The following is a 20,970-nucleotide window of genomic DNA, read 5'->3' as shown; positions in this document are numbered from 1 at the left end:
GTGCTCCGTAAACAAAACGCCTTGGTCCTTAGTCTATAGGCATTTTGGTAGTTTCCGTCATGCGCGAAAGAAATATAAACTAGGTTTCCTTATAAAGTCCCCTAAGGAGGCATTCTTTCCCTTAAGTATATTGCCCTATACGCTTTGCTTTAATCGTTCAATGGAAGGGGGATATAAAAAATTTATTCCAGTGTTTGAAGCATCGAATATTTCAAATTAAGAAAGCAGAGAAAAATTGACGTTAATTTTTAATAAATCTTGTGCTTGAAAGTTTTCATTTCGATTTATCGAAAATTTTGAATTATCTTGTACTAATCATATTTCTATTCTAAGGCTGTATTTAGTTCATTTTTAGAGACTGTTTGAGATTAGACACACTGAATTTGAATTTCGTGCGAAGCGAAACTATTCCCTTGGGAACTACTGGGAGGGAAAAAGTTCCTCAAATGGTTCAGCAGTAGCACTCGAAATGTCAATTAAAACTTTCTTTTTCCAACATTAAAGTTGGCAATGACTATATCGCCCCTTCCCGCACTATAAACCAAGGTAAAGAGAAAGACCCAACCTCATTCCGAACTCGGCGAATTAAATGGCATTAAAAAAAGTTTCTCTTATCGCAGATTACGATAGGCCGGGAGATCGGAATATAATATAACAGCGAAATGACCATGTCCTTAAAATTATCGCATTTACAGCGATTATAGAAATTACATGTCATTATCGAAGCGCTCTGATGCTGCCGTTCTCTCTTCCCATTGGTCGACAGTTTCCGCTCCGGGTAACACCTGTTTTTCGACTTTTAGGGTGGCGCATAAGTGGTAGCTGTTTCGAATGTGTTTGCAGAGAGTTTAATCACCCCCCTCACCCCCTTTCATTATTGTTTCTTTGGCTGATTTATTTTTTATGTTCTTTTATTAGGTTTGGAATTCCACAGTAGTAGTTCTGCGAAATGCCGGTTGCAGAAAATGAAGCATTTCGATTGATTGATGCGACGAATGGTGAGTATTTATTCGTTCCCCTGTTTTAATACCCCCTCGTAAGTAATATTATTCTTGATGCCACACACAAATGTTTTTATTCTTCTTAGAGTAGTTTTTAAAAGCCTAAATTGCCACTTGTATGAAATGAATGAATGCAATTAAACCTAAGAAAAAAACGAAAGCTGTTCAGAACAAGGCAACAAAATACCTCATAAGCAGAACACATTCTGCTGCCTTTGGTAATGGAACTTAATACAAAATCGAGATGCATTTAATAGTCACTAGAAATAAAATTAATCGTTGTGGATAACTATTACACCTGTGGACTAAATTTATATCCGTTAAATTTACTGTTATAGTGAGTTTATTTTTAGAATGTAGGAATTTGTTAAAAGAGCTTAGACATATCTTTTTCTTATCAGGAGCTTTCCAATTAATCCTATCGTTATCATCAGGTGAGTACGACAAATTTATATACTTTAGTTAAGCCTCTTAAATCATTCCTATGATATGTCAAGCCAGCCTAAGAAATCGATGTATCTTGCCTAATTGATGTATCTAAGCTTGCCTAATCGATGTATCTAGCGATGTATCTAAGCTTTCAATGTTTTATCTTTTCTAAACCTTCCTTAGAAGTTATGGCCACCATCAGGTCATTCTGAGAAATTTCTTCCTTAATTAGGCCTATTAACCATAACTATGGCATCATCATACCAATATGAGATATTTTACTTTGATGTTAAGCCACTCAAACATTCTTACAGCCATTATCAGGTCCAGTCAGAGAAATTTTCTTAGTTCATTTAGGCATTACAGCCATTTCTATGAACACATCAGAAAAGACTGGACATTCATAGAGCATCATTAAAATGTTATGGTTATATTGGTTTGAAAAATGTCTTCATCTTTAATAAGCCTTTCAACCATTCTTATGGCCATCCAGTCTTAAAATTTTCTCAAGTTTGCGCGGCTTTTCAACCTTTCCAGTGATATCACCAGCCCAGTCTGAGAAATTTCTTTATTTAAGTCTCTCAACCATGACCATAATCCAACAATGTGAGGAACGTCTTTACCTCAGTTAGACTTTTCAGTTGTTCTCATAACCCATCATCAGGCGAGTCATATCTTCGTGAAGTGAATCTTAACCAGTTAATATAAACCCAGTTACAGGGAACATAATATTTTTAATTGCTCATCGTTTCAACGAATCCTTGTTCTTTAATACATCCCTTTCATTCTTTTAATTATAAAAACGTTTTACCACTATCAGAATGCATATATAAAGCTTTAAAAACGCATAAGATGACGACATATTATGATAAATTAAGTAACCTCTTTGAGGATTGCTTAACTTCCCTAATGAGAGTAATATGGTTGATAATCTCTGACAAGAGTTCTGATAATAATAGGACGGTGAGCTTTAATCTTAATTACCAACGCTGCTCTGCTTCGTTAGACCCTAATTTAAGCGATTTTACGACAGAAGGGTATAGCCGTTAAATTCAGTTTTAGCAAAATAAAACTGTATGAGCGGAAGCCTGTCTCTTCTTGTCAGTTGATTACTTATATCGAGACACGCAAATTATTTAAGCACTTTTATACAACTAATTTACAACTGTGTTTTCAACATCTGTAACTGTTTAGAAAAAAAATCGTTAATTAACAAAGAAACAACAGTATACTTCTAAATAGCAATTTTCTATAGGAAACCAATCGATATTTGAACGATTTTCGACTAATCTTTAGAATATGGTAACAGGTAGTTTGGCGACATTTTGGTAAGGCGATCAAGGTTACTAGCTAGGACTTTAGCAATAATCTGAGAAGTACACAGTTCGAATCACAGATTATTTTGTCTCAGAGAAATGAGAGATCATGAGACATGTCATGTGACATTTTCCTGAAAATTCCGATCGTGATTTTAGCTAATAAGCTCTTAGAAACAATTTCGCTGCTAAAGTACAAAATAGCCCACTTATTTGTTTGGCGCTTTTTACAAGAGTAAGAAGAATTGGATTTTTGTCAATTTTCTTTGACATTTTAAGTGAAAATAGGTCGATGTGTACATAGATAAAGTCACGATTGTGCGCAATGCCATTTTTGTGCAATTCTGGGATGTTTTTTTTAAGTGAAAATAGGTCGACGTGTACATAGATACCGTGTATGTGCAATTCTTAAAAACGCGGCAAGCAGTTTGTTATTCTGCACTTTCTCCCAATTTCGCACCTAATTTTCGTCATGATTAAGCATTTTTGTTCCATAAAAGTTCTAGTATATGCGTAATTCGGCTAGCAGATTGTTAGAAAAAATATTGAGTTAAAAAAAAAAAAAAAAAAAAAAAAAAAAAACATGCCTTTACTTTGTGAAAACAAAATGGCGTCCAAAACAAAACTAGCAGGTTGCTGTAGCAGGGTTGGTCGCCAAAGTTTCGCCAAAAAATCGCCAAGTTACCATAATATAAAGATTCACCCGATTTTCTACCGCCAGGAATGCTCCGACAGCACTGAGAATCCCCGATTTTATGTGTTTTGGATAATGCTTTAAAATTTATTCAAAGTATGGAATGTCTCTTCTGTTTTAACATGGTATATACTTTTCCTAAACTCTGTATATAATACCTAGATATTTCACAAAATGACATGTACTGTATAGGCAATGTATAAAAACTCTGTCTTGAAAAGAGCCTCATTGAAATAACCTACAAGGAAATGAAATAAATACAAAATAAAATACAGGTTTCCATTATTTAAAGAAAAATACTAATATGGAGGCACATTTTTATAATAAGGGAAGCTTAGAATGGCATTTTTACACGTTCACTGCCTCCATGGGAAGTTAAATTAATCACCGAGCTGCCAAACGTAAAAGGACTAATTTAATTGCTTGTAAAAGGTTTATTGGTTGTATATAATAAGAGATATCAGCAAAAAATAAAAATAATTTTCAGAAAGAATCAAAATCTTACAATTTTTTTCAATAAAAACAAATTTTTTAGCTTAAAAATGTGAAATGACTGCCCACTCCATACATGGCTGCAAAAGAACAAAATCTTTTGTGGACACCACATGATTTCCTTGCACGGCCTCTTAAATTATACACATTTTTCGCCGCATTTCATTTAAACGTATTTCTTCGAATTTTATTAGAGATACATTTCTAACTCAATTAATTCACTTCTTACTTCGTAGCAAGATAAAAATACGTACAAACTCAAAACATTTTCATTCAAAATTGTAAAACACAGATAAATATAATATACATACATACAAACATAATGCAGTTAAAAACAATTTTTACAATTAAAATTAGAGTTTCTACGCAAAAGCAAGCAACTCGACCAGCAGGCAAGAAGACTAATTTTTCGGTACGCAAAACTGAAAGTTTACTTTTGCTCCCTGACACTAAAGTTGGTGCAGAAACTGACTTAATTCACTGTTCTACTAAGATATTCAAATGTAAGCAAATGGCGGCACCTTTAAGCTTAGTACCCTCTTAAACAACTTTTGAATTGTTGATAATTCTAGAACTATTGCATGCAGATTAATTAAAGGCATGAAAACCTAACCACAACAGAAGAATAACATAATTCAATTACTTTTAAAGCACAAAAAAGGGCGCAATTTACCAACATATGAGAATAAAAATCTGAGCTCACCGCGCAGGATAACAGAGTGGGTATATATACCTCTCTCTTAATATATATATATATATATCCGTTTGGTGCTGCCAACTGCAACAAAAACGAAAGGTGAATAACTACATGTTATAGCAGTCCCATATCCGAAATTGCAACGTTCTAAATCTACTCGTTTTTGAGTTATGTGAGATACACACATACGCGCGTAAGTACAGATGTTACGAAAAAAATCGCTTCTGAATCCGTTTTCAATTCATTTTACAATCCCATTTTGGAAAAAGAGTCCTTTATTCCGCCCGTACATAGAGATGGGGCGTTCAAATGGATTCAAGAACGGTCAAAATGGATATTTTCGTTGAAATGTGATACCCAGAATCTTTCGCGATTACAGTACGACCTTTACTTCGTACAAGGAAGTAAAAAATAATGAATTCTAAAATAAAAGTTTTTCTGAGCCGATAATAGATGGTCCAAAGTGTCCGTAGTTGAATATTTTCGAAGAACAATTATTCCAGGTTGCCACATATAAACATAAAGTCATTTCTGAACTGCCCAAGACTTTAGCATTATGGGAAAAGATATCCGTCACCCACTTGTGATGCTCGCGGACAAGAATGAAAAAAATTTGAGACCCACCGGTTATGCTCATACCAGTGAACTTGTTAAATTACCCCGAATTATGATTTTTACACAAGAGTACTTGGTCTTTCGGCATTTTGTCTTGCATATGCACCTTTAAATTTCTCATTCGCTTCTTGTGGTTTAAGTGATAACAGCGCATGCGATAGTGAAAAACATCATTTGCGAGAGTATTTCTTAATTTTTCTTTTTGTGTGCTGACTTTGGATCAATCATCTAGGGAAAAATGTTTGAAACATTATTTATATTTGACATGGTTACAGCCGAAAACATCGTGGCGAAAACATCGCGGATGAAAACGTCGCGGAGAAAACAACGCAAGGCGAAAACGTCGTGCTTCAACACATCGTGGGAGGAAACATCGCAGTTCTAAAACATCGTGGTACAAAACATTGTTGTCGAAAATAAAGCGGTTCAAAAATTTCGCAATTTAAAAACATCGTTGTCGAAAATATCGTGGTAAAAAATAAAGTATCTACAAATCACCGCATGACGATAACATCGCAGACATGCTTTATTCAGGCTTTAATAACTGTAAATGGATATTCCCATAATGATTTGTGAGCGCAAGATGGAAAGATGGATAATTTTAAGTTCATATTTTTTATTAACTAATAATTTTTTGCTGAGAAAATAAGAAGGAAACTTAAGCATTAGAAAATTAATGCAACTTATAGCACTAAATAAAATTTTAAAGCTACATAGTTAACTAACAAAGGCCATTAATAAATCATTTTTTATAAAATTTTTACTGGTAATTTTTCATGAAAAGTATAATCTGTAAGTTGCATTTAATTTTCTATGCTTAAATTTCCTTCTTACGTTTACAGCAAAAAATTATTAGTTAATAAAAAAATGTGAAAGTAAAAATTATCCTTCTTTACATCTTGCGCTCACAAATTATTATGGGAATATCCATTTACAATTATTGAAACCTGAAAAAAGCATATCTGTGATGTTATCGTCATGCGATGATTTGTAGACACTTTCTTATTTTACTACGATATTTTCGACGACGATGTTTTTAAACTGCGAAGTATTTGAACCGCTTTATTTTCGATGTCGATGTTTTGAACCACGATGTTTTAAAACTGCGATGTTTTCTGTTTGCGATGTTTTCTCCCACGATGTTTTGTAGCACGACGTTTTCGCCTTGCGTTGTTTTCTATATATATATTTCCAGTAGCATGAATATGCACCGTTAATAAAGTTGGAGCCCTCTAAAACAATTTTAAATATTTTTTTAAGTATTTAATTACATTACATGAAGCACAAGTTGGCGTTTCCGTCCCCATTTCGGCGACTCGAATTTCATCTGAATAATTTAGAATTATTCAAGATTCAACACCAGGCTTACGAGTTAACATTTAAATAATAAAAAATCACATCTGAGCACGACATTACAATTTTTGCTCATTGTTGACGTGACCGAAGTTTATTGTTCAGAGGATGATCGAGACTATCAAGCAGTGTTACTCGTGCTGGGTATGTTTTAAAGAATACAGTGGATTCTGTGAGGTTTTTAGGGAACGAAACTTTTCTGAATGCAGCTTTAGCAAAGACACAACAGGAAAAAATATGAAAAACTTTGGAAGTTCATGTTTAAATTTCCTATAATTGCTCATGTTAACCAAGTGTTCAGCTTAAGTAAGTTCGAGTTAAGGGGGCTCATACACCTTAAACCCTTCATGATCTTCGAATATGTGACTGTTGCAAGAATTGGGATATTTTATTTATTTTAAAAGAAATTACTTCCAACCTTTTACAGTTGACTATATAATATAGCTGCTTTGGAAACTAGTAACCAGAAAGTTTGTGTTGCCACAAATATTTTTGTAATTTAATCCTCTTTGTGACAAAATATTTCGCCACGTCTCCACCTTGCACGCATGATATTTTAAAAATGGCTAATGGTACATACTTGAAATTGGATGGAATTCTTTATATGGGCATTATTTTCTAACTGAACCAAAAATATGATAAATATTTTAATACTGAAAAATTTTATGGACAAAAACACAAATTTTTTAATAAAGTACATTTTATGTTTAAAAATTATTACAAATTTTATTACAAATTTTTTTAATAAAATAAAAATTTCACATGAAATTTTTAGAATTTTAGGTTCACAGTAGTTTCGAAATGTTATAAAAGCTATATATTAAATATGGAATTAAATTATGCAAAAGAATATTTTAAACTGTGCGCGCTAGGTGGAAACATGACGAAAAATGTTGTCACAAAGCGAATTAATTATAAAAATATTTGTGGCAACGCAAACTTTCTGATGACTATTTCAAAAAGCAGATATATTATGTAGTCAGCTGTAAAAAGTTGGTAGTAATTGCTTTTAAAATAAATAAGTTATCCCAATTCTTGCAATAGTCACCTATTCGAAGATCTTATGGGTTTTAAGGTGTATGAGTCCCCTTAAAAGGAGGGTTTACTGCATAAGTATTTATTTAAGATATATATATATATTAATATTCATTATGTAATGCATTAAATTTGAAACAGTCCCTCAACTCTCCATTTTAATTAGTTTGGCTATTTCTACTTTCTGTTCTAAAAATAGTAACTGCTTGTAATAACACTATCTGAACTGCGTCATATCCAAAATTAATGCATGTCATATGATTCTTACGTAACACTAATAACTCAGGCATTTACACTGCCTCAGGGAGTAAGATTTCAGTTTGGAAGCCGAGACTTTTTAACAGCCAGTGGGGAAAATTGGTGATTGAAACTCAAATCAATGCGAACCCGACTTAGAGATTTTACATTCTCACTCTTGCTTGGTATCTTGCCAAGAAGTCGCCGCTTACCTCTCTTTCATCAATCATATTATCACACGATGTAGAAAAGACACGGATGTGATCAAGAACGGGAGTGCATATACCGTTCATTGCAATGTGTATTACATATTAAGAACGCGCTTCTCAAGAATAAAATAAAATGAGTTAAATCGTCTCGTCCGCTAACATAATTTATGCACCAAGGTCAGTCTCTAAGTCATATTTTCCGTTCCGTCGGAAATCAACTTCTATATCTTTACATGTATATATGGCTATTAAGGGGACTCATACACCTTAAAACCCATAAGATGTTTGAATAGGTGACTGTTGCAAGAATTGGGATAACTTATTTATTTTAAAAGCAATTACGTCCATCTTTTTGCAGCTGACTACATAATATAGCTGCTTTCTGAAATAGTTATCAGAAAGTCTGTGTTGCCACAAATATTTTTATAATTTAATTCGCTTTGTGACAACATTTTTCGTCATGTTTCCAACATGCGCGCACAATTTAAAACATTCTGTTTCATATTTTAATTCCATATTTAATATATAGCTTTTATAACATTTGGAAACTACTGTGAACCTAAAATTCTAAAAATTTCATGTTAAATTTTTATTTTATTTTGAGTTGAGTATATAAAATGTATTTTATTAAAACATTTTTTAATGTTTTCGTCCATAAAATTTTTCAATATTAAAATATTCACCAGATTGTTGGTTCAGTTAGAAAATAGTGCCCATATAAAGAATTCAATCCAATTTCAAGTATGTATCATTAGCCATTTTTAAAATATCATGCGCGCAAGGTGAAAAATGGCGAAATATTTTGTCAGAAAGAGGATTAAATTACAAAAATATTTGTGGCAACACAAACTTTCTTGTTGCTAGTTTCCAAAGCATTTATATTATGTAGTCAGCTATAAAAAGTTGGTAATAATTGCTTTTAAAATAAAAAAAAATATCTCAATTCTTGCAACAGTCACATATTCGAAGATCATGAGGGGTGTAAGGTGTATGAGTCCCCTTAAATGTTAAGCAAAAGGGAATAAAAGCATAGAATCGACACTGCGTGAGAGACTTTCTGCCAACCAGAATTCGACAGGGCAAGCCAAAAAATAGATTTTGATTCTATGCCGAAGTCGGTCTTGCACAACTACTCTAAAAACTGCTTGATTATGTGCTTTTGGTGATAGAGAAAAAAAAGTAATTCCAGACTTGAAAAAAACGTAATTTAAAAGTCGACTGTATGCCATTGTCGATCCTACGCTGTGCGATTCTGTGCCGGCGTTGGTCTTACACATTGTCGATCGTATACCTGCGACAACTTTGTGCAGATCACCATATGGGCATTAATCCTGTTACTCATGATTACATCATTGTCAAAATTTATCTTTTCTCATATCGATTATATGCCATTGTTGATTCTACGGCCTGTCTTGTGCAATTTTAATTCTAGCCGTGTTTAATGCAATGTTGATTCTAAGCACTGTCTTGCAAAGTGTCGATCCTACGCTTGATTCTAAGCTATGTCCTGTGCAATGTCAATTTCAACCACGCAAAACTAAAGAACCCATAGCAGGAATTCAAGGGAATGATAAAAGTTTATCGAGTGTGCCTTCTGAAGGAATTTCTAAATACATCAATGAGATTCTGAGTAATACATCAATATTTTATGCGATCGACACTATGCGCAGAATTTGAAAAAATTTAACGTCTCCAAAAGTTACATTTTTGAAATTATGTTTTAAAATTATGATGTTTTAAAAGTATAAGAATTCACGCTTTTACAGTGAATTTTATTCTTTTAATTAGATATCAGCAGCAATTTTAAGTTAATAAAAGACACATATTTTTATTTTTTATTTTATTTTATTTTTTTTTTTATTTAATTTTTTTTTTTCAATTTTGATCTACAAGCCGTTATATAAAAGCTATTTCTTTCTTTCATTCTTTTATGGAGAAATGGAGGAAATTATAAAAATCTAAAACGTTCTTTCAGAAGGCTGCTTCAATGAAAGGAATCACGCTTTTATCATGATATCTTTCTTTTTTTTAGTTTTTGCTTTATTTATATGGTTATTTTTTTAGTTATATGTTTAAACTTTCTGTTGATAATTGTCGTACATTTCTTTTAACCGTTCTGTGATCTCTAACATTTTATTAAAAAACCGCTGTTTATTTTCGTAGCTTTAGTACAGAAAACCTTTACAAAATACCTATACAAAAGCAACTGAATTCACAACAAATATGTCTGCTTAAAAACACAGCACTGCGGTTAAAAAATCAAATAAAGAAAAGAAAGTAAATGCATTCGGGTGGGGGGGGGGCAAAATCTACGCAATCAAACACAAAAGGAATTACAGAACTAAAAAAAAAAGACACCAAAACTAACCGTAAATTCAACTTCGTAAAAACAAAGATAAATGTTAAAAAAAAAAAATTGAATAAGTAAATCAAAAAAATCAGCGACAGAGATATGCCAATTAATTACTTTTCTTTGTTTTTGACGTCCGGTAGTAGAAGATTATTGTGTGCAGCTTCTCAAGTTCTTTTTTTCTTTCTTTTTTTTTTCGCATTTAATTTTTTTCCCCTTTCATAAAGCCGGTCCTTTGCAAAATACGTGGAATCGAACTTGTCTATTGGAATTAATTAAAACGTCTGGAATTATTATTTTTTTCCCCTCGCTGTCCCCCTATCATCTGCGATTTTTTCTCTTTCATCACACACTACACATGTGTATGTGTGTGTTTGAACGGAGGTATTTTTCCAACAGCGTTAAGTATATCATATCAAACAGCTTTAGCACTGTACAGAGGAAACTGCAATGTATGTGTAAGCACGTATACATACACACATGAAGGCAATAAAAAAAGGCTGCAGTTGAATGGAGACAAGAAATATTAAACAAATAAGGAAAAAATAATTAATTAATTTCAACTTCTCCGGTTTATGGTGGATCTGAAGTATGATTGAAACGATATAAGAATGAATCATCATCGTTTTTGGTTTGCAAAACAAAGAGCAGCAGTTATAAAAGAGCCGCTATTGTGTGCGTATGTGTGTTTGTGCGTGCAAGTACCTTCGTATGCTAGTCGTTTTTTTAGCAGGTATGGGAGGGGCAGAAAGTGCTTAAATACCAAAAGTAAGGCGCAATTAGAATTGGGGGTGTGGTTCGGTATTAAGATATCGAAGGGGGGGGGAAGGAAAAAAATCTATTAAAAACATCTCTATTCGTATGCCAATAATCGTGCCAGAAGAACTGAAGAAAAATATTAAGGGATTAAAATTTAGCGTTAATTCTGACAAACTGTCAGCTACGGCGATTGTTGAACGAGGAATGTTTTTTAACATTTTTGCAATTATTTCTTTTCATTCAAAATCTTTTTCGAACTAAATTTAATATTTTTTTCTCCTTCTTCTTTCTTTCCTTCTCCTTTGCTTCGTTTGATTTGTCCTTTTTGGATTTTCTATAATCCTTAGAAATGATCACTCCTTTCAAATCGGTAATGTTGTTCTTACAAAAAATACTAGAACAAAAAGTGAAGATGACACTTCATTCGCTGCTATAATTTGGGAATTAAACTCGAGGTTCCGTGATGCCTGCATTTTTTTTTACCTGTTTGATCTGCGTAACAGAATTCACATGCGTTTCACTGCCATGCGTAACATTAAAATTATATTCTAACATAACTCTCATATCATCTCGAAAGCAAGAAACCATTTGACCATTTCTGAAATAATACTATGCTATATTTATATACCGATATTTGTATTCATGTATATTATTTTCAAGTAACGAATTTAGCAGAAAAACGCATTAATCTAACATAAATTGCAAAGAGTTGATGTTGACATCCATTAGGTGGCACTTCCTGCATCTTTACGCATCGAAAAACATCTTCTGATTTATGTGCATTAAGAATACAAAAAGAAATACATACTGAAGAATTAAGAATGCCGTTCAGTAACGAAAGCGTTAAGCCTAATAGATCTTATCGTTAACCCTCTCAGCGTTACGGCCGGAAAATTCCGTACAGAAGGTTGCCTTCCACATTCATTATACATGAAAATTTCTGCTAGCTTTTAATGTATCTGATTTCAGTTTGGATGTATATTGGAAGAAAAGGAATCAAGGTACAAAATGAAAGAATCATTTTTTAATTAAAATCAAGAAAATATCACTTATTCCTGACATTTTGAGGAACTTTTAAATTTCAGGGCCAAACCCGTAACGCTCAGAAGATGTCCGTATCTAGAAGTAGCCTAGATGATCACGTCCGAAAGCAGCAAATAAATACTTTCAAGACCATAAACATTAATACCGAAAATAACTTCTCTAAAATGACTACTTCCGGCCGCCTGACCAAAATCATCTGAAACCGTGTGATCTTATTATTTGTGTGTTAATGTTGTTGTTGCTAATCTTACTTTAATCAGATTACATAATCTCAGCTACTCAGAAAAAGCTCCAAAATGCTGTTGTAGCGTATACCTGCGTCTGACGTATAGCGTATACCTGCGTCTGACGTATAGCGTATACCTGCGTCTGACGTTGCATGAGCAAGGTGACAGTACGAAGTATCCCATTTCCGGTTACAGCCGAAAACATCGCGGCAAATACATCGCGGACGAAAACGTCGCAGCGAAAACAACGCAAGGCGAAAACGTCGTGCTACAAAACATCGTGGGAGAAAACATCGCAAAGAGAAAACATCGCAGTTCTAAAACATCGTGGTACAAAACATCGTCGTCGAAAATAAAGCGGTTAAAGAACTTCGCAGTTTGAAAACATCGTCGTCGAAAATATCGTAGTAAAAAATAAAGTATCTACAAATCATCGCATGACGATAACATCGCAGACATGGTTTTTTTTAGGCTTTAATAACTGTAAATAGATATTTCCATTGATTAACTAATAAATTTTTGCTGAAAAAGTAAGAAGGGAACATAAGCATAGAAAATTAAATACAACTTATAAATATACTTTTTATGAAAAATTACCAGTAAAAACTTTATAAAAATTTTTTATTAATGGTCTTTGTTAGTTAACTATGTCGGTTTAAAATTCTATTAAGTGCTATAAGTTGCATTAATTTTCTATGCTTAAGTTTCCTTCTTATTTCCTCAGAAAAAATTAGTTAATATAAAATATGAAAACAAATTATCCTACTTTCTATTTTGCGCTCACAAATTGTTATGGGAATATCTATTTACAGTTATTAAAGTCTGAAAAAAGCATGTCTGCGATGTTATCGTCACGCGATGATTTGTAGATACTTTATTTTTTACCACGATATTTTCGACGACGATGTTTTTAAACTGCGAAGTTTTTGAACCGCTTTATTTTCGACGACGATGTTTTGTACCACGATGTTTTAGAACTGCGATGTTTTCTCTTTGCGATGTTTTCTCCCACGATGTTTTGTAGTACGACGTTTTCGCCTTGCGTTGTTTTCTCTGCGACGTTTTCGTCCGCGATGTTTTTGCCGCGATGTTATCGGCGGACACCCCCATTTCCACCTCACTTTTGAAGTAGAGCACCCGGAGGACGGGTTCTCGGATCTCCCACCTCTCTTCCCCTACCACCAAACCATTCGAGAGGATTTCCGGTTCTCCGTATATTTCTATATGTTTCCCGCACAGGTACTTTACAAACAGGCCTTCTCCGAGATTCAAACCCGGGCTCATCAATACGGCAATCAGAATCATCAACCACTATACCAGTGGTGGCGAACCTTTTTGGGCTGGGTGCCCAAAACCTTTTTTTTCGGGGGGGGGCAGTGTGCCCCAAAACCTCTTTAATTAAATCCCCATCGAAGAGCGGTTTACTATGTTTTGCCTTCAGTATCCAAAGTTTCAGAAAATTATGCAGCGACTCTCTTCCTACGGCCTAGATCTCTGTCAAGTGTAAGTCCACATACTGGCTTAGTAAACTTTTACTTGCTTTGATTATGGATAAAATGGCTTCCCTCGTGAACTTTATAAACTGCAATAAACCAATATATCTGAAATAACCCATGCATGCCCACCTCTTATTATTACAATTCATTTTAACATTGTGTTGCCAGTACTAATTATAATTATCTCATTATGTTTATTTGTTTATTAATTATGTTTATCTCCTATTTTTGTTGCACCAAAATCAGATGTTCAATTTATCTTGTGAATCTCAAATTGTATTCCGAGTATTTTGTAATCTACTTATGTCCTGCATCATGATTTTAATTAAATACTGGATGCAGGGCGCACTGTGGGATTGCACGATGTACCATAATAGGCAAACTCTAGACCTTTTGGAAAGTTTCAGTCTATGTAAATTCCTATAAAACTTGCAATTCCCCCCTTTTTTTTAAGAGTTAGTATGGGAAGGCATTAGCAGTTGACCTATGGTACATTGCTGGTGTCCCCCCATACTTTACCTTTACCTATGTTTTGCTTTTCACAGTGAAATTTAAAGCTGACCGTCGCTAGATGATTTGTTTTAGAAAGATAATTGCAAAAACCAACTTTCTGGTAATTATAAATCCTCAATTTCCTTTCAATAAGCACCTTCCATTCAGCTTCATCAAGTTGGACAACAATCTTGTGGTTGGTGTTAAAGTTCCGTAAGTAAGTAAGTGAAAAGTAAGCCGTAAGTAAAGATAAGTAAGTACGTGAAACATTCAAGAACGGACTAAAAGACTTATTTAAGGGGGCTCATACACCTTAAACCCCTTCGAATATGTGACTGTTGCAAGAAATGGGATATTTTATTTATTTTAAAATCAATTACCTCCAACTTTTTACAGCTGACTACATAATATAGCTACTTTGGAAACTAGTAACCAGAAAGTTTGTGTTGCCACAAATATTTTTGTAATTTAATCCTGTTTGTGACAAAATATTTCGCCATTTTTTCACCTTTCGCGCATGATATTTTAAAAATGGTACATACTTGAAATTTGACGGAATTCTTTATACGAGGCCTATTGTTTAACTGAACCAAAAATTGGATGAATATTTTAATATTAAAAAATTTTATGGACGAAAACATTACAGATTTTTTTAATAAAATACATTTTATACACTCGACTCCAAATAAAATAAAAATTTAACATGAAATTCTTAGTATTTTTGGTTCACAGTGGTTTCCAAATGTTATAAAAGTTATATATTAAATATGGAGTCAAATTATGGAACAGAATGTTTTAGACTGTGCGCGCAAGGTGGAAACATGACTAAAACTTTTGTCAGAGAACGGATTAAATTATAAAAATATTTTTGGCAACACAAACTTCCTGATCACTATTTCAGAAAGCAGCTATATTATGTAGTCAGCTGTGAAAAGTTGGAAGTAATTGCTTTTAAAATAAATAAGTTATCCCAATTCTTGCAACAGTCACATATTCGATGGTCTTATGGGTTTTAAGGTGTACGAGTCCCCTGAAATTACATAGCATCATTTTATTGTGATTATTGATTAAGGAAGTATATTTTAGTCTCATGCCGGCTGATGAGACTCTGCGTGCCGATTGTGGCACGCGTGTCATAGGTTCGCCATTTGCACTATACCGTCTGGGCGGCCATTATTTGAGAGTGAGAGTCACTTATCTCTGAATCAGGGATTTCCACCTCTTTCCCTTGCGTCGACCCCTCTTGAACGAATGGTTTTCGTGATCGAGCACCTTACATTTTTCTCTACAGCACACAGCGTGGAGCATAATTATAATACAAAATATATTGCACATAAATAACTTAAAGATAACAATTAGACTAAGAATGTGAATAAATGTTTATTAAAACGTTTATTAGATTTATGTATATTAGTTCTTGCATTATATTTATTTTCAGTTTTACAAATATAAGCAAGTTTTCAACAAAACTAACAGATTTTAACTGCATAAAATTTCGATTTTAATCAGCGTACTGGCTGAGCTTGATATATTGATGCACTTTAATTAATATTTGGCATACAATTAAATTGCTTAATTTATTCTTAAATCATTTCGTATAGAAATATTCAAGCTGTTTCTTGTTTTCCGTAGAAAATTAATGTCTTGGCTAAAGCTTGCTTCTACTAGGTAAGAAGAAGAAAAAGTTACTAATGTTGGTTCGGTAACAAATTTGTTTTGAGGTATTTCTCTAAGACGTCTTTTAAATTCTAGAACTTAACGTACTCTTGCGTTTTCAATAAATATCCGACTTGAACATCTGTCTTCAATGTAATCAGTTCTTGCATCATAATATCAAAATCAGACGTATCTCATTTCAGCGATTCTAGATTTTGCCGTGGTTCTTTAGTTTTCGTTTTGTTTTATTTTCTTGTGTTTCTGAGTTTCGCATTTTTATATTGCACTTATTGCATTGAAACACCACTGATTTTAAAATAAAATTATTTGTTAGTATTTCTCCTTTGTACTTATTTTACATGATTTCTTCCTCTTTTATGATATAGCTTTATATCAATTACTAATTAATTATCAGTTTTATTAAAGTTTATTTTTGGAATCATTGGGATCTTAATTAAGCCGAATGGTTTCAGGTACATATTCAGCCATCGACCCTCAGCCAATCCCTTGATCATCACTGATGCTTTTTAAAATTTCATTGACCTTCCTAGGAGTCAGTACCACCTCTGTTGGGAACTCCTGCTCTATAGTAAACAGTTTAGAGGAAGCTACTTTCCTCTTGAAGAAGCTTAGAGTGTTACTACATGAGCATAATAAGTGACTCATATCTCAGAAGGGAAGAAGGAACAAAAAGTAAAGTTCGCAACGAATGCTTACGGCCTTTATTTGAAGGATCTGATGCTTTTATTCTGATAACTTCGGAAATTATGTTTAAGAACTACACACACGATGTGTTTAAATAAACAGTAAATTGCTTAATACTACCATAAATGAATTCCAAATACAAATTAAATTCAGGTTCGAGGTGCGATATGACGTTTATGGGCATGATGTTTACAATTCGTGATATGTCGCCCGGTGTGCATATTTCACAAGTGCACATCTGTGCAGCCACCGAGGGAGTGGCGTCTAGGATGGACCAATGAGCATCCAGTAATATTTCTGTCATATCACATGACCTTTCGCGTGCTTTAAGATTTAAGCAAGATGGTTGAAAATATTCTGTACAAAATAATTAAAGCATCGTCGATTGCTTCTGAAACTTTTCATTGCGAAGTTAGATCAAATATAGGAAATTATGAAGATTTCACTACCTGGTTGAAATAAATACAAACACATGTTGGATACTTCGCAAAAATATTGATGTGAAATATTACTTAATAAGTGAGAAATAAGATGAAGAAAGGAACATGTGATAAACATCTGAACCAAAATGCAATCTTTACGTAAAACTATGCGTATGAGAAAAATATTTACACCAATTACATATATAAATAGAAGTTAGCACTTTTTATTGCAGTCTATATGAAAAAGATATTCTATAATAATAACCAATACAGAATTTTATTCAAAGTGAACTTTACTAATTTGTATTCGTATACATTTCGTGTGTTAAATTTCACATTTAATAACTGCTCACTCTTAAATGTACTGTCTACATAAGAAATACTCATCAAACAGAGTGAATTTATCTTATTCACAAAGAGTATATTCAATTTATTAACATATAAATTTAATGTTAACAACGGATATAATCAGATGATATGTATTCTGAATCTTACACTTTAAAAATCAAAAGAATGCAAGCATTGAAATAAGAAAACACTAGATTCATTGTAACACTTTCAGTCATTCTCAGCTCAATTAAAAAAAATATTCACTTGAATTCTCTTAATCCACATAATATGCCGTGAACACCAATCCAAATATTAATGCGTGATAAAAATCGCGAAAGTGAAATGTCAGCGGTTAATCAAACTCAGAAAACGAAAGCACTACGAGATTTTCTACCATTACGCCATATATTTATAACTGCGAAGAGTCACAAGAGCAATAGGAGCTCATTGGTCCATTTTGGAAACCCCTCCCTCAGTGGCTATGCTGATGTGCACTTGTGAAATATGCGCCCGGTGTAGTGAGTGGTTAGGGGAGCCTGACTGCGATACCGAAGGGCCCGGATTCGAATCCCGGAGAAGACATGGATGTAAAAATTGTCTGTCCCTTCATAGGATGTAACGGTGGCCGCCTATTAGTTGCCTCCACAATAAAATGGCCACCACTTCTGGCCTTAGAAGTGGCCAGTGCCGTTATAAGCAAGTACCCGCCATTGGAAAAAAAAATCGTGATATGACGTTTACATTTCTCTCTGACTGAAAGTCGTATGGCATTTATGATAAAAGAATAATCAAAGCGTAGCAGATAACAGGACAGAAATCTGGCCTGCATAACATTGGCCAGCCGCCACTTTAAAATATGTTTTGAATACATCACTGGATTAGGTTGAACTATTACAGACTGTTATCTGTCTAAGGGGAAGGATGCCTTCGTGAAGAGAAAATGACTGGTAATGGAAGCTGGCTCGTACTGTTGTAACACATAAAGAAATCCACGATAACTTCCACCTATGCAGTCTTTTGAGACTATCAAACTACTACAATTTGGAGACTGTCAAACTACTAGAGCTATGCTATGCATTCACAAACTAATGTAAAGAACTAATGCACTTTACTGAGCGAGGGAACAATGATTCATTTAAAACGAGCGGTATCTCTTTTGGAGTTCACCCACCGAGAGCTCTTGCTGGAAACGAGCCAGAAAAGATGGATTCCCATTTTAGAATATTTACTTTCCCATGTTAAAAGTTAGTTTAATTTTTAACCTTTCCTCACTTTTTCAAATACATTTTATTCTAGAATTTGATACTTAGTTTCTGAAAATGATTTTGTAAAGGATTCAAAACATTTTATGGATTTAAAATATGGAGTTAATTTTAAAATTCTGGCCAAAATAAAGACTCAAAACGAAAAATGGTGACAGCTGTTTCGCTGCTGCACTGTTCATGACATTTTTACAGTTAAGTTTCATTGTTTCAGGTGGTTTTGGACTACCTTCTACTTAGTTTTCACTTTCTTATACGAACTAAAGGAGGTATTGTAATCTTGAAACATTTCAGATTTCAAAGAAAAAATATCAAGAGTAAATTCATTTCAAGAAAATATCCATCGACAATTATACGCTGCAGCTGGCCGCCGAGACGCTACTTTAAAACACAATTTTCGGAATTAAACTTCCTACATATGGGTTTACTCTTTTTAGATACTTCTACTAAATTTATATGAGATAATATAATCAATATTTCTTTAGTAAATAAATTATATATATATAAACCAACATCTTCCTCGGTTCTGTGAGCTCTGTGTTTTTTATTATTATTTGTTGGTTAACTCTACGTTTTTTGTTTTAGAAATGATTTAATTATGTTCCGGTTAAGGATTTTATGCCTTTAGTCAATCTAATCAGCCTAGTTGTAGATTTATCAACATTTTGGGAAGTTTATGTTGCGCTAGGCCTAACGAGGCCGCCGTTTATTTACATTTGAACCTCCTAGTAAAATAGTGAATTAGGTCAATTGGCGCCCAACTTTATTGGCGTCTTTTTGCTCAGTGGGACCAAAAGTTAACTTTCAGTTTTGTGCACCGAAAGTTTTGTCTTTTTGCTCGTTGGACGAATTGCTTTGTTTGGCGTAGAAACTCTAATTTGATTTGCAGGAAAAAAAAAATTGTTAACTGTTTTAAACTGTATTTGGTGTTTTTAGGTTTTTCCGCATTTTACAGTTATTTTATGAAGATGTTTTGAGTTTTTAGGTATATTTGTCTTACCGCGAAGTGAGAATTGAATTGATCGAATGAGAAATATATCTCTGACTAAATTCAATAAAAATATAAATAAGTTTAAATAAAATTCGGCAACAAAAGTGTATAATTTATAATAGGCCATGTCAAGTATCTTTATTAAGTCATGTGGTATTCACGTCAGACTTTTTATACCTGCGAAGCTTGTGTAAAATATTAATATGAAGACGCTTTGAATTTTTTTCGGAAATAAATTAACCTTAAGGCTAGTAATATCAAACCCTAACAATCAAAAACAGTATGAGAAAACTATCTGTTACGTCAATTATATTTATTCAGTAGTTTAACATATGCTGATTCTGATTTAGCTAGTTTCTGGGTAATTGATTAATGATATTTTTCACCAGATTTCAATCATTTTTATTCGTCTAATAAATAAAAATAAAACTTCGTCATTATAAAAACCACATTCGCCTTTTTGGCGAATTTCACCGTGCAGCACAAGTAATTGCATAAGGAGGAAAGGAAGGAAGGAACTATGATTGTAATTGGTATATAATAACCTACTTGTCAATGGGGCCATATATGGATGAGGTGGCAGCCAGTTCATGATGAGGCAAGTCTCTGCCGGCGCTAAAACACCGCCTACAATGGGAAAGAGAAAGAAAACCAAAAGCAGCAGATCAGTGAAGCAGCAGGCAAAAAACACAACAAAATCATAAAAAGTTTCACACAGAGAAAACGAACTGAAAAATAAATTGAAAGACATGCAAAATGGCGCCATTCCGAGTTCTATCCACTGATTAAGTCACTTCGCTTCGATCGACTTGTTACTTAAGTGTAATATTTTTTAAAAAAGTGTGTTAATTGTTTGTTTATTATGCAAATTTAATTAAAAAAAACGCTACTTTTATGAATGAAAATTGTTATTTCACTTTTTATTGCATAAATAGGGACATCTGTTACTGTATTTTATAGTCATCTGTTTTGTATAATTCATCTTAAATACTGCGACGTATTTACAAGTATTGTTACAAATTAAGTTGCTTATATATTACGCATGTAAAAAATTATGTGAAACTATGTTTATAAACGTTTTGATATTAAAAACGTATTCCTACCTTTCGTGTACGTTATATAAAGCTGAACAAATATAAACTACAAATAAACTACAAA

At 33.3% G+C, this 20,970-nt stretch overlaps 1 protein-coding gene across 2 annotated transcripts in view; it reads right to left on the bottom strand.

Annotated features, from left to right (window-relative positions):
* Positions 1 to 20,970, bottom strand: part of LOC118185374 (dachshund homolog 1-like) — a 546,499-nt gene that overhangs the window by 411,025 nt on the left and 114,504 nt on the right. Inside the window, exon 2 of one of the 2 annotated variants that reach the window (XM_085824377.1) lies at positions 20,362 to 20,439. The exons of the other annotated variant lie outside the window; for it this stretch is intronic. Coding sequence (XP_085680503.1) covers positions 20,362 to 20,439 — 78 coding nt within the window. The remainder of the gene's footprint in view (positions 1 to 20,361; positions 20,440 to 20,970) is intronic. 2 annotated transcript variants of the gene reach the window in all.

The sequence above is a fragment of the Stegodyphus dumicola genome, chromosome 9 (genome assembly GCF_044657685.1).
Source record: "Stegodyphus dumicola isolate Sdum_Otavi_A_Nest chromosome 9, ASM4465768v1".
Lineage (NCBI taxonomy): Eukaryota > Metazoa > Arthropoda > Arachnida > Araneae > Eresidae > Stegodyphus > Stegodyphus dumicola.
The sequence above is the reverse complement of the archived record's forward strand: the minus strand, read 5'-3'. Positions and strand labels throughout refer to the sequence as shown.